The sequence below is a fragment of the Penicillium digitatum genome, chromosome 6 (genome assembly GCF_016767815.1).
Source record: "Penicillium digitatum chromosome 6, complete sequence".
NCBI lineage: Eukaryota > Fungi > Ascomycota > Eurotiomycetes > Eurotiales > Aspergillaceae > Penicillium > Penicillium digitatum.
The window spans coordinates 1,991,557-2,004,038 of NC_089389.1; the positions used below are offsets into that span (position 1 = coordinate 1,991,557).

General features: G+C 45.9%; 1 protein-coding gene across 1 annotated transcript; it reads left to right on the top strand.

The window, feature by feature from the left end:
• Positions 1–5,385: 5,385 nt before the first annotated feature.
• On the top strand, positions 5,386–6,401 carry Pdw03_5715 (P-loop containing nucleoside triphosphate hydrolase protein; the record flags this gene model as incomplete). The annotated part of the gene is made up of 3 exons (XM_066101142.1): positions 5,386–5,541; positions 5,827–6,304; positions 6,376–6,401. 3 exons carry the CDS (start codon positions 5,386–5,388, stop codon positions 6,399–6,401), a joined length of 660 nt encoding a protein of 219 aa, XP_065958082.1.
• Positions 6,402–12,482: the final 6,081 nt, after the last annotated feature.

The following is a 12,482-nucleotide window of genomic DNA, read 5'->3' on the forward strand; positions in this document are numbered from 1 at the left end:
AACGGTCAGCATGACCATCATTATCTGCAGTGGCCGTGGATTTCCTTGACTTCCGGGACTTCTTCTTCTTCCTCTCCGGTTCTGGGACTGGAGAAGGAGAACGCCGCCGTTTCGGGGACTCCGGAGGTGGAGACCCGTCTATTGACGTAGGATCATAATCATTATAAACGGAAGATTCACCTGGAGAAGAAGGTATAGAAGCCGCTCGGATTTGTGGTGAAGGTGTATCCTGGCGAGGGGAAGGGCTAGTAGTGGGGGATTCATTACGTGATATGGTAGTCCTAGGGGTTGAGGGCTTATCTGGCATTGGAGCCTCGGACATGCCTTCACCGAGCGCACGGCGACGACGTCGGCCTGGTATAGTCGAAACGGAAGGTATAGCGGCCTTCGCTGTGGACAGTGCCCTAGACAGAAAAGAGAGAGATGAAACTACCATACAGAGATATTGCTGGTTCTGGTAGGTACTATATCTAACCCAATCACCTGAGGCCTGGAGCTGCCTCCTAGGAGCTGGTGTGGGGAAATTCTGCCAGCGTTCGGTTTTCGGCAAGGCACAGACAACATTGAAAGAAGTCAACATCTCAGGCTTATTATCCAGGGCACGGGACCTCTCGTTATTGTACACAGTGGTACTAAGAACGAAGATACGGTTACCGCTAGGATCAGTTGTCCCACTGGTAAAAGTACCAATGAAAGATAACGAACCATTGGCCATAGCAGGTGCGTATCTATCGTATTCCGAATCATTAGGGTCACCAGGAATACTACAATAATATAAGTGGAAATTTATAGAGCGGAGAGAGATTGATATATACGGAACGAACTGGTCTGCACGCACAGAGACACACGGGGCGCCGTTATCGGGTGTACGGATAGATGGTATACCCTAAACAATTGCTACCGCATCATCTTCCACCGGTTACAGCAATCGACTGTGAGAGGGAGGCCATCTAAGGGATTAATCATATCCGAAGATGAGGGTATGTCGGCCCTTGAGATGAAGTCAGACAACTCATCCTGATAGCCTTTGGGTCTGCAGGGGAGCTACCAATCATAACAATCCCCGCAAAGAAACAATGTGTATTCTACGTAGTAGCTGAAGAAAGAGGGCCTGAGGTACTCGATATATTGAATGATAAAGTAAATGAGAAAGAAAGATAGGTTGAAGATAGAAAGTAGGGGACAATAGAGGTTTTATAAATATAAATATAAAAGAAGAATTGTTCAGTTTATTCCGGAGACCGGAAAAAAGAAAGTACGGAATTTAAAGATCATCCTTTATCATAAAACACAATGTCGAGTAAGAGATATATGTACTCAATAAATGTAGTATACTATACTCTTCTACCTAAAGTTAAAGCTCGCCGACGGCTTGCTAATGTGCGAGAGAGGGGGACCCTGATATCCTGAGAACCTGGTAGTTGTAAAAAGGGGGCAAAAAACCTCACGGTAAACCACATTGTTCATAACCTTTTCAATATTCTCGGGATGTAAAAGGACCTATACCTGACTTGCGTCCGATGAGCGGGAGAATGCAATATAGAGCTGGCCGTGCGCAAAAGGAGATATACGGAGATCGAGGCCTACCCTAGCAAGCGATTGACCTTGTGATTTATTGATAGTCATAGCAAAGGCTAGCCGTATTGGGAACTGCACACGATTAACTATAAATGCATAGTCATTGTCCTTTGAGGTCAAGGTGATAGGGAAGATCAGGCGCGTTTCCCCAAGGCATGAACCACTCATAATTGATACCTCAAGACATCGAGGACGGATATTGGTCACAATCATACGGGTACCATTTCAAAGGCCGTTACGCGGATCGATATTCCGAAGCAGCATTACCGGAGCGCCCTTCTTTACGCGAATATCACTTAATGGGAAACCATTCGGAGATAGAGTGCGTAGATATTGCGGTGTTAAATCTTCCCGTAGATCAATTTCAGAATTGAGACCGGCACCAAGGTCACATGAGTCTGATAACTTTAAACTCCATTCTTCGGTTGGGAGAAACGGAAGAATAGACTCATTAAAGGCATCAACATCAGTATTCTTTGTTGTTAGAATAGCGCGCTCCGCAAAGAACCGACAGGAACGTGAGAGAGTTATAGGATCGGCCACATTAGCTAACCGATGCAAGTCATCTTCGGGATAAGTTGAGTCCACAAATTTATCTACCTTATAGCCTGTATTTGGGAGGAGACAACCTAGTACCGGAATCAACCCCTCCATCGCTTCATCCGTACAAAGCTGGGAAAGCCATCGGGCGAGGGAGACATTGGCAGGATTTATTGAGCGAAGGCGCATATTTTCAACCAATGAGAGAATTTGGATTAAAGAATCCCAGACATAGGCAAACTGTAGAGTGGATTGAACAATCGAGGCGCGGGTATTACTACCCTGAGGACCAATTGGTAGCGTTTGTTGGAAGTCACCGCCAAAGACTGTCGGAATACCACCAAAGGGTAGCTGGCTTGCCCCAGGGTAGTCAGTTTCGCGAATATCACGAAGCATCCTATCCACCGCATCAAAAACATCCCGATATGTCATAGGGGTTTCGTCCCAGATGATCCAATGTATCGGCCGGAGATCAAGTCCTTTGCCTTATTTAGCGTCAATTCCGCAGTAGCCCGATCAGGGCCCTTGTGTAAATACTTATGCAAGTACTTCACAGCGAACATCCCAGCACAGACCTCAACATTGATATGTGCGCGGTATTTACGGAGAAGGAATGGATTAAAAGTAACCACCTATTCGTTACCAATCTGGATATCTTGATCACGATATAATGGCTGCTTCACTGTGTGACTGAACCCTTGACGGCGTTGGTAAATGGGGTATGCGTTATCTGGTGGAATTGTCTCATTGGTAAAAGGCTTCGGAAAGCTTTTTGAGCATACCTTCCGCCCATTCTTTTCGACCATACAGACGGCATTGGGGTGAAGGTCTCCGCAGGGGCCGTGCATCATGTAAGACGTTACCAATTCGAAAAGCATAGGATCTTCATCAGGGTCCGGGAGTTTTGCACAGACAAAGTCATCAATAACACGTGGGTTATGATGGTCGAAATTTGAGATCCAAAAAAGGATATGAGAGTGAGGCAGGCCTCGCTTTTGATACTCGATAACAAACACATATGCCTAGCAATGACTGAATATCTTATGCTTAAGAAAGTCATCTATCAACTGCTTACGCTTCATTTCAAAACCCGGGCAATCAGGTCTGCGCGGTCCCCGTGTCGTTGTGATGGGTCACCATTTGTATATTTGTATAGATTGCGTTGGACCTCCGGCCAATTGGGATTCGCTGTGAATGTAACGAATAGAGACGGTGTTCCATACTGCTGTATAATTGCAATAGAGTTACGGAATGAGTTTGTCCTATCGCGGGGGCCACCTTTATATGAAGAGGGTAAAATGACTGGGCGCCCAGTGCCCGGTAGCGATAGGGGATCCAATTCATCAAAAATCGAACCCCGCATACAGCATTTTTCAATGCCATCAATTGTAACTTGAACCTCATTCTTGAAAAAAAGGGCATGGCACTTACAACATTCCACGACCAAGTCCCCAATATCTAACGCATCAGGTATCTCTAAACTGGACTGAAAGCCACGTGGGACCCCCGCCCGTCGACGTACACGCTGGTTAACTGCCCTACAGGGACCACAGAACCGGTACCTTCGAAGGGACAGTGGAAGGCGAACGCCACATGAGTTGCAACAACGTAGCGTAGGGGGCGGCACTGGTGTTCCAAGTATTCCAGTCCGGGGAGAGGGAAATGTCTGACGCCCGGGTGTCATAGGCGTCGCCGGTGGTCTTGAACTTGGGGATGGGACAATGGGCCGGAATGGCGAAGAGGGAGCGTGTATTAACATTGGCAGAGGCGTCTCGATAGGAGTAGGTAGAGGGGTATTGGCAGTTGAACGTTGGGATACTTGCCGACGGCGGCAACGGTGGCAGACACGACGGGATTGTTCATACTGTGGGAGGACATTGGAACATGTATCACATACTCGAGGAGTAGAAGAGATAGTGAACAGAGCTGGCAGAGTAGTCTGATCCTGCGTACGACATGGCTGGCACCTCGCATATTTCGAACGGGCAGGAAAGCCAATGCCACAACTGGCACAGTGACGGGTTTCACCGTTTCTGGTGATCCACTTGTCTTCGCCGCGGCGGACGGCAGTAGTACATGGTGGACATCTGGCCGATTGGACCCGACGACGCTCATCTGGTAACCCAGCGAAGGGAGTAGAAGAACCACAGCGGGTACAAAAGATACTTGAGACGGTTGGCATTGTCTATTCCAAGGATTCCAAGGATGGGATAAAGTGAAGTATCAGGGAAGGTATATTGATAGAGGAAGTAAGTGAGTCGTGGGCAATTATATATAGTAGGCAAGCCCTAGCCCTCGGCTGTATAGGTGGAGCGAAAGGCACTACACTAAATAAATGAGAGGATAAAATCAGTGGATAAGGTATATGTATTATACATTGGAATATTGCAGTGTACAAATGTGTAACATATATGCAGGATATTAATTTTTTTTTAGATATATATATTCAGACAATGGGGTCAATATACAAATTATATAGCAGTGTAAAGGATATAAAATCCAATTTGCAAAGAAATGGAGTTAATTATGCATATAAATATAGGTGAAGAAGGGTTTATAGGTGAAGAAGGGTATACATGAGTAGTAAAGAATAAGTAGTAAAGATTATGTGACTTGGAATCAGTCCAGAAAAATTATACATAGACCACTTTTGATATAATGATATCAAGAATATGCCCACGTGGCCTAGTGGTCAAACACACCTACAATGGTTGGATGTTCGAAACGGCCCTTTGTCATTTAAAATTTTGCAATTTTCCACGGCGCAAAAAGCGGTAAGTGTGCCAGAGAGTAACTCTGCATTTTGATTGGTGCTTGGCGGAACGGAACATGGTGATTGGTCTGGCAATACTGGACCTTGCAAATAGTAGATAGATATACACTACTACTGACGTCAATTTTTGAGAGCATTGCCCACCACATGGGATTTAAGCGTGAAAACACTCCAACTGGTTTAGTTCATGAAGCTTGTAGAGATTTCCCTTCTCATTAAATCAGTGAGCTTCGTGGAGTCAATACTATCATGGATTTTCAACAGCTTAAAACCAGTCTCTTTACTCGCCCATAGAGCCGAACAAGTTGAAAGATGTACGGATTAGTCATGGCAAGCCCACAAAGTACCTGCCAAGCATCAGAAACAGAGTTGTCTTGCCCGATGTAGTTTAGTGCGACAGTCCGCAAACGTGTTCGGTACTCGGTAGAACAATACGTCATAGCAACCCATATCGTCCCAATCCATCGTTGTTTGTTTCTGGTTTCTTAGCAACAATGTCTTCCCATCTGCGCGAAATATCTGAAGATTCTGTGGCTTCCCACGATACAGAACTGTCCACAGATGCTCTTTTGGCCAGAACTACCGAAGAAATGCTGGTAGTCACAGAGGATCCACCAAAAGATGAAGACATACTGCTACGGACCCTGAGCGTGCGTTCTATTATATCAATCTCCTCAAGCTTTGCAGAGCGTATGCATAAAAGCGAAAATTTTCCAGGATAATGCGCTTGTTGTGATCGGGCGAGGAACATGCGGCACGATCTTTGAGATTCCTGGAACAGAGTCTGCGTACAAAAAGGTAGCGACAAGGACTCGCTGTGGAATGATGCAAATCTTACCAACACTGCCTGCCGTGCAGTCATAGAGACTAAGAGTTATCTTCAGGAGATATTTCCAAATGTCTCAATCCCTCGTGTGCCCATAGCGACTGGATAGATCAGCGAGAATGATTTAGAAATCTGGTGGCGAGAGAACTTGTCACGATTCCCCGACGATACTCAGGCCGGATATCTTTTTCAAGTCCAGCGAATCTTTCCGCTTCCTAAGCCCTCCCGCGAAGCTCTCATTGGGCTCTATTTTCCGAAGGAAATACACCTTTCTGCATACGAAGACCCGGATAACAAGGCATGTCTTATCCGACCATACCTCGGACAGCGAAGAGGAAAGTGGGAATTTTCTAGTCCAGCGCTCAGCCTTCAGAACGTTGCTCTCTATCTCGATCAGATAGAGGAACTCCAGCTCGAAGCTATCCAATTCTCTAAGGAGATGGCCATTGGACTGGCCATTGTACACTGGAAGGCTTGCTTGGACGGCATGGACATGGAATTCGTACTCGGTAGTGCAACGACAAATGGAGAGCTTCCGACCGTAATCGAGAACTTTAGGGCAGTAAAGCCCTTTGATATACTTGCTGGTGAGTTTAAGAGGCTGCAGGTGCATCTATGGATGCTTAATTTTGATAAGGCTAACCAGCTTAACCTAAAGAAGAGCTGGAAGTCTTGCTGCGATAAAATGGTTACTGCTGTGACGGCGAATGACCCCTATTTCCCCAACCCAGCATCGACAGGAACCCTCGAACACAAGTTATGGGATACATTCGAGCGCGCCTATCTTCTTACTGCGTCTATTCTTATGCTTACACAGAAGTGGTTGCCAAAGAAATCGACTAAATAGCCGGATCTATTTTTGAAGGCATGGAAGGAGAGAGCTAAAGAACTGGCAATGGACACAGAGGGTGATTTTGTGCAGTTCGATTCAATACGGGGTTCTATCAGTGACTCTTGTTTTTGTTATGCTGCAGCCCACTTCAAACGGTTCCTTATTCTTTTCCTGGCGCTATTTGAGTGGCGTTGTATGGATGTGACTTGAAGCATCGAATCGCTCTACCAACTTCTAAGCAACAAAGAGCAAGATTTTATTCATGTGTAGTATTTGATTAATACGTTTGTTTACAAAGTTTGATGACAGGCTAGTCACCAAAGATGGCGCCCGCATTAGCCACTGTGCTGGTCTAGCCACTGGCGGCAATTTCCTGGTGGCACAGGGTGTAGAACACAGTACGAAGATCGAAAAATATTCCGAGTGGAAGTGAAAGGCACCTGACAGAAGATTTCGAAAATGAACAACAACGGGACCGAATAGAGCCTGTAAGCGTTGATCTCTACAACATAACAAGCTTGAAATGGAAGAGTCGTTCTACCGCTATCCAGATGAGGATACAGGTTCCATCGACAGCAATTACACTACTCCACCGACGGACCTACCTTCTCCACCCATTCTGCGAGTTGCCAGAAACAGCGCCTGTGGGCTCTCAAGCTGGGAGCCCCACACCCCTTGTTCTGTACCTAGCTCATTTAGGAAGGAGTGCCTAGCCTGTTAGAATGCATAAAGTGCAACTACTCCGTAATGCGTACAAGATACATGCATTTTAAGATTGAAACAAAGCGCCGAAGTGGTCGGGCAGTGAAGTCGACATTTCAGCAACGGCCGTGGCGGCAAGTTCAACATTGGATTGCCCCTGGTAGTTGTGCACATATTTGCATATATTTAACCTCAAAAAGGGATTACCCGTGCACCTCATTAGACAGTACTACTATTGATAGTGCCTCCATATAGCCATCATATGTCAGACTAGGATTGACGGAAGGAAAAGCAGAGAGCCGAGTACTGGAGTTCACCGCTCACATAGTCTAAACTCAATTTAGCCCTGGCCAACGTCAAACGAGACAGGCAGATATGGATTGACCGCTATGTACGTAGTAAATGGAGTAGAAACACATAGACTAACTATGTGACCAACGGTTCCAATGTCACCCGGGCAGTGATCTTATGTGTTATCACTCCTGTTTGTTTCCCCTTGCATGTTGTACATCTGTTGTACAGGGAGTCCAAATCACAGGACCCCTGTTACCTAAACTCTTCTTTCTCAGACCTGTATCATCCAACATTTACCCTATACAAACATCCATTTCATGGTCCCACATAACCACAACGTTTTGATCATTTGTGTAGACTTTATATCTTCTACTCCATTCCAATTGTTATTCCATGCGACAATCTCAAAAGAGAAAGGCCACAAACTGCTTGATGAGCGGGAGAACTCTCGGTTCGCTACTTGAAGCTTTAGCATTCACAATCAATATCTATTCTGATAGTAACAGCCCTACCAGAACGCCCAGTCGAATTTTCAAGGCAATGTTAAGCCAACCGGAACTATCTTTTTGAACTGAAGGGTATTAAGAAAAGCAGCCAACTTCTTCTTGTCCTGGCCTCGACCTTGACTCTAAATACAACAGAAAGCGTGTTGCCACAATGACAGTTGGAACTTTTGGCGTCAATTTCATACATCCTAGTTCCCCGAGATGCGTTTAGACCGAGCTTAGTTCGTTTAACGTCTCACTACGCCAAAGAGGCTAGATTCTGTTCGTTGCTTTTGTTGTTTTTTTGGTTTCCCCGCTTGATGTTTGAAAATGCACTTACGTCAAGGCAGGCTTGCTACCGAAGGCGGGTAGAATCACTCTTCATGTTGATATCGATCTTCCTTCCTCTTCCTCTCAGTCGTCAACAGCAAAATTTGATCCCTGTTTGCTTTAATACTTAGCTGTCTCTGCAACGTCGGTGGAATTTTGCTTTTGCTTTCCCATTCCCATTCCTCGTCTTTGTCTTTCCCAGCTTGATATTGAGCTGATTTCGGCCGATCTAACTTGCTACCGTTCTCAAGTCGCAAAATGGTCAAGTGACATATGCAAGGATATTAAACTCACTCAACAATTTCCATTGCACGACACTAACTGTAAGGCAGTGGTGAAGCTCTCTTCAAATTGCCTCGAGGCTCGATAAAAACCCGGAAGTTTCCATTTGTTTTCATTCAAGTCGTGTTCGTGTACGGATATAAAATTTCGTCCCCAGTTTCACTCTCGTTTCATATAAATGCGGACGCCTTTCTTCCCATGGAGACTTCAACAAGCTTAACCTTACTATCCGCCCTTGTAGGGCATCCGCAGTTCAACCTTGATCCTCGAGTGGAAGAAATCTTCCAGTTCGGGACCGGAGCCGAGCTTTTTGTGGCTCAGTACCGATCCATATTTCATAGTGTCAGGTTGAGGAGATGGCCTTGGTTTCCAAAATAGCCTAGTTGTGATGATGATACTCCAGCACCACTTCTCAACCCTACTAGCATTGAGGGTGGCTGCCGCGATCCGATTTTTGCCATTGATCACACACACGATTCTCTTGTGGTAGTGTGACTCTTGCCTTTCAGCTACACCAGATGGCATATAAATTATCCTGGTTCTTTCGGCTAGCTTGGGATGTTGTGGCAATGTCTCGAGACCTAACAACCCCACAATGCCAGTTCTTTCTTCTGCCAATCATTTTTGCTGTTCTATCACAAAATTAAACTTGGGCGATGGGAGCCCCACTGTTAGCTAGTGGAACAACTTTGGTGTTGATTCTGGCACTGGTAAAGACGGCAACACTACTTCGCTTACTCCGAGTTATCCACCGTTAATGGAAAAAACTTCCGTTCAGGGTTAGACAATGATACTGTAAACAGAGGAAAAATAGAATTGAGGTACTGGCAGGGACAAAATATCGGAGATTCCGTGTGTGATTGGTATCAATTTGACATTCATGGAGCAGTCGGGTTGAAGTGTAGAATCACTTTCAACCTGTGAGAAGTTGCGCGATGATTATGGTGCGGAGTACTGGCCCGGGGGTGATGTTTATCTACTCCGTACTTTAGCGCCCATTAATTCTACAATCGACGGTTCTGCAACCCCTGGAAAAGACCCCGCTACTACAAGTTCATGCTCATCCACTCGAGTTTGTGCATTGCAAGAATTAGGTATACCATCGTTTAAGTATCCATGCAAATTAGGCTGTAAATGCACAATGAAACATGATGAAACAGATCTAGACCAGTTGCCAGGTGTCCCGTCCATGAGAAAGTTCGCTAGGAAGGCTGCCAAAGCGTTGCTTGTTTTCAGGGCCTGTATACGATGACATATTCCAACCAGTTCAAGATTCGTTATCGCTACCTGAAGATTCCGACATCGACAGGCATCGAAGAGGGCCAAGTTAAATCCAGCAGGTTCGATTTTAAGGGGCGGCACGTGTCCGACTATGTAAGACGTGCCCGGCCTGGCCAAGGGCAGCGCTGATCGAAAAACCAGTCCAGTGGCCATAAATGCACCAAAGAGAACTTCCTTGTATTGTAAACGTGCCATGTTATCTTTAGTACGCGGCTGAAACAAGCTACTCCGCGCTCATCTCATTGGATCGATATACTCGAAAATCCATCAAAGCTTGTCAGTTTAATGGGTTGCCAGTGTGGTCTGATTTGAAAGCTATCAAGTGTTGTTACTTTTGTCCTGTCGTCTATCTCTATAGCATCGGCTTCTGGTCTATTCATCTGTTCAAATCTACATTCCACTAGAAAGATCATTTAGAAGATGAGCACTGGTGTGAATTCTACTGAGACATTTACGTAGGGAAAAACGCGAGACTCTATAACGAAAACAAGTAGACATTAACTTGGAAGCCAGTGATAAAAGGGTAAAAGAATAGTGCTTGGCCAAGACTACGGAGTGCACACCAGAGAGTCATTTGACGTGGAAGATGTTCTATTGTCTCTCAGCTTCAAACTCTCAAACACAGATGACCTCTTATCCGCCTCTCAGAGGATGAAGTCAACTGATCGTCTAACCATATGTTGCTGAACCATAGCGACCAGGATCACCAGAGGGTCATCGGAATATAAATCGAAGCAGATGGCGAAGGACTATATTTCCATCATCATTCTTGGCAAGGTTATTGCGGAAAAACTTATTCGTTTGCTTGGTATATTCTCGTAGCTTTTCAAGGCTCGAAAAAATTTGCACTCGACCGTCTGCGCTTCCATTTCTAGCCCAGTCGATCAAATCAATAATGTTGACGAACACACCTCGGATAGTCTAGGACCCCCATATTAGCCACTGTCACCGACAAGTAATTTGAAATTTCCATATAAACTCAAAGAACTCTTGTATCGACATGTAAAGTCCCGGGCTGGAGACAAGCACCTACCTTGACGCCTTGCCTACAGGTTGCAGGCAAAGGATCGATGCCAATAGCGCGACAAAGAGAATGCCAGGCAGTGAGGTCATCCTCTACTCCAAACCACGTCTTCACCTCCGCTTCTAGAGCAGATTGGTATTCTTCCCAGGCCGTTCTATCCTCCGCATCCCCCCTTTCCCAGCCACAGAAGTTCTTAAGCTGGGCATATGATTCGGAAGGGGGTAGTTTTGGATTGTATCCAAAGCCCACGAAGGATCGAAAGAACTGATCTAGTGGCGTGCTAGGCGGCGTGAAATGTGCTTTTGAATACTGGATATGCTGATCAAGGGCATTTCTGCTGCCAAAAGTTCGGTTGCAAAGGTCGCAGTGGAATGATACAGCATGGGCCGCTGAATTTTGCACATGTTGATCCAAGGCACTTTGACTACCAAAGCATCTGCCACAAGGCACACAGTCGTATGTAGTGGCATGTGTAGGCAAGTCTCGGGTATGCTGATTAAGGGCGTTTTGACTGGCAAAAGTCTGGTTGCAGAGTTCGAGTCCAAATCGCAATGTGTGTACCGGAGCATCTCGCACATGTTGTTGGAAAGCTTGCCGGTCATCAAAAAAACGATCACACAAGTCGCAGCGCTCCATGGCTGGTCGAATACTGAATAAGTCCAGTGGGAGGCTTGAACGGATTATGAGCAACGCGGATGGCATTCAGTTTTGTATGCAACCATGAGCTGGCAGACCCCGCATGCTACGCTATCGGCATTGCTACCTGAGTCTATCTGCCCATTCTCCCCCAAAAGCTTCTGATAGCTTCCCTCTATGTGGTGTATTAGGACCCATCATTATCGTACCCCGTTCGCTTTTCAGTAATGCCTATTGACGCCGGAGTGTGTAGAAAGCGTGCACGCCTATTCGAAGTATGTCGAGGCATGCTTATCTATGGGCATGCACCATTGGGACCGGCTTCCTTACACCAAACCGCCCGTATGACCTTTGTGCGCAGGGATCCCCGCATGCATGTTCATGGGGCCATAGGTGCCTACTCCGCTGTTGGAGGCGCACAGCCAATTGAGTCTGATAGGAGTTTATGCTAGAATTCCTACACCTGCGAAGGGACAGAGCGGCCAAAGGCCAATTGCCTGATTTTTCAGGGGTTTCGCCTGAATCTGCCTGAAATATGTTCTGTTGCTAAGACTGGCAGAAATCAAAATACCTGAATTACGATGACAGGAGGCTTAATAAGCAAAGTATCTTTGGACGATTAAATAATTGAAGCCATTCCCACTCAGCCTATTTTTAGGCGTTAAAGCTATTGCAACCGCAAAACCCATCGAATTAAAGTTCCTCCCGCCAGATTAATCGTATAATTCCTCTTTTTTTTTCAACAAGGTGGGAAGAGCTTTAATTCGATGGGTTGTGCGGTCGGTGTCGGTTTTAACCGCCGGGGACTCGAAGAAACTTGTGAATTATAGGGTGGGAATAGCTTCAATTTACAATATACGGTATAGAGCGGTGCCGAAAGCGGTCTATAACTCAGGCAT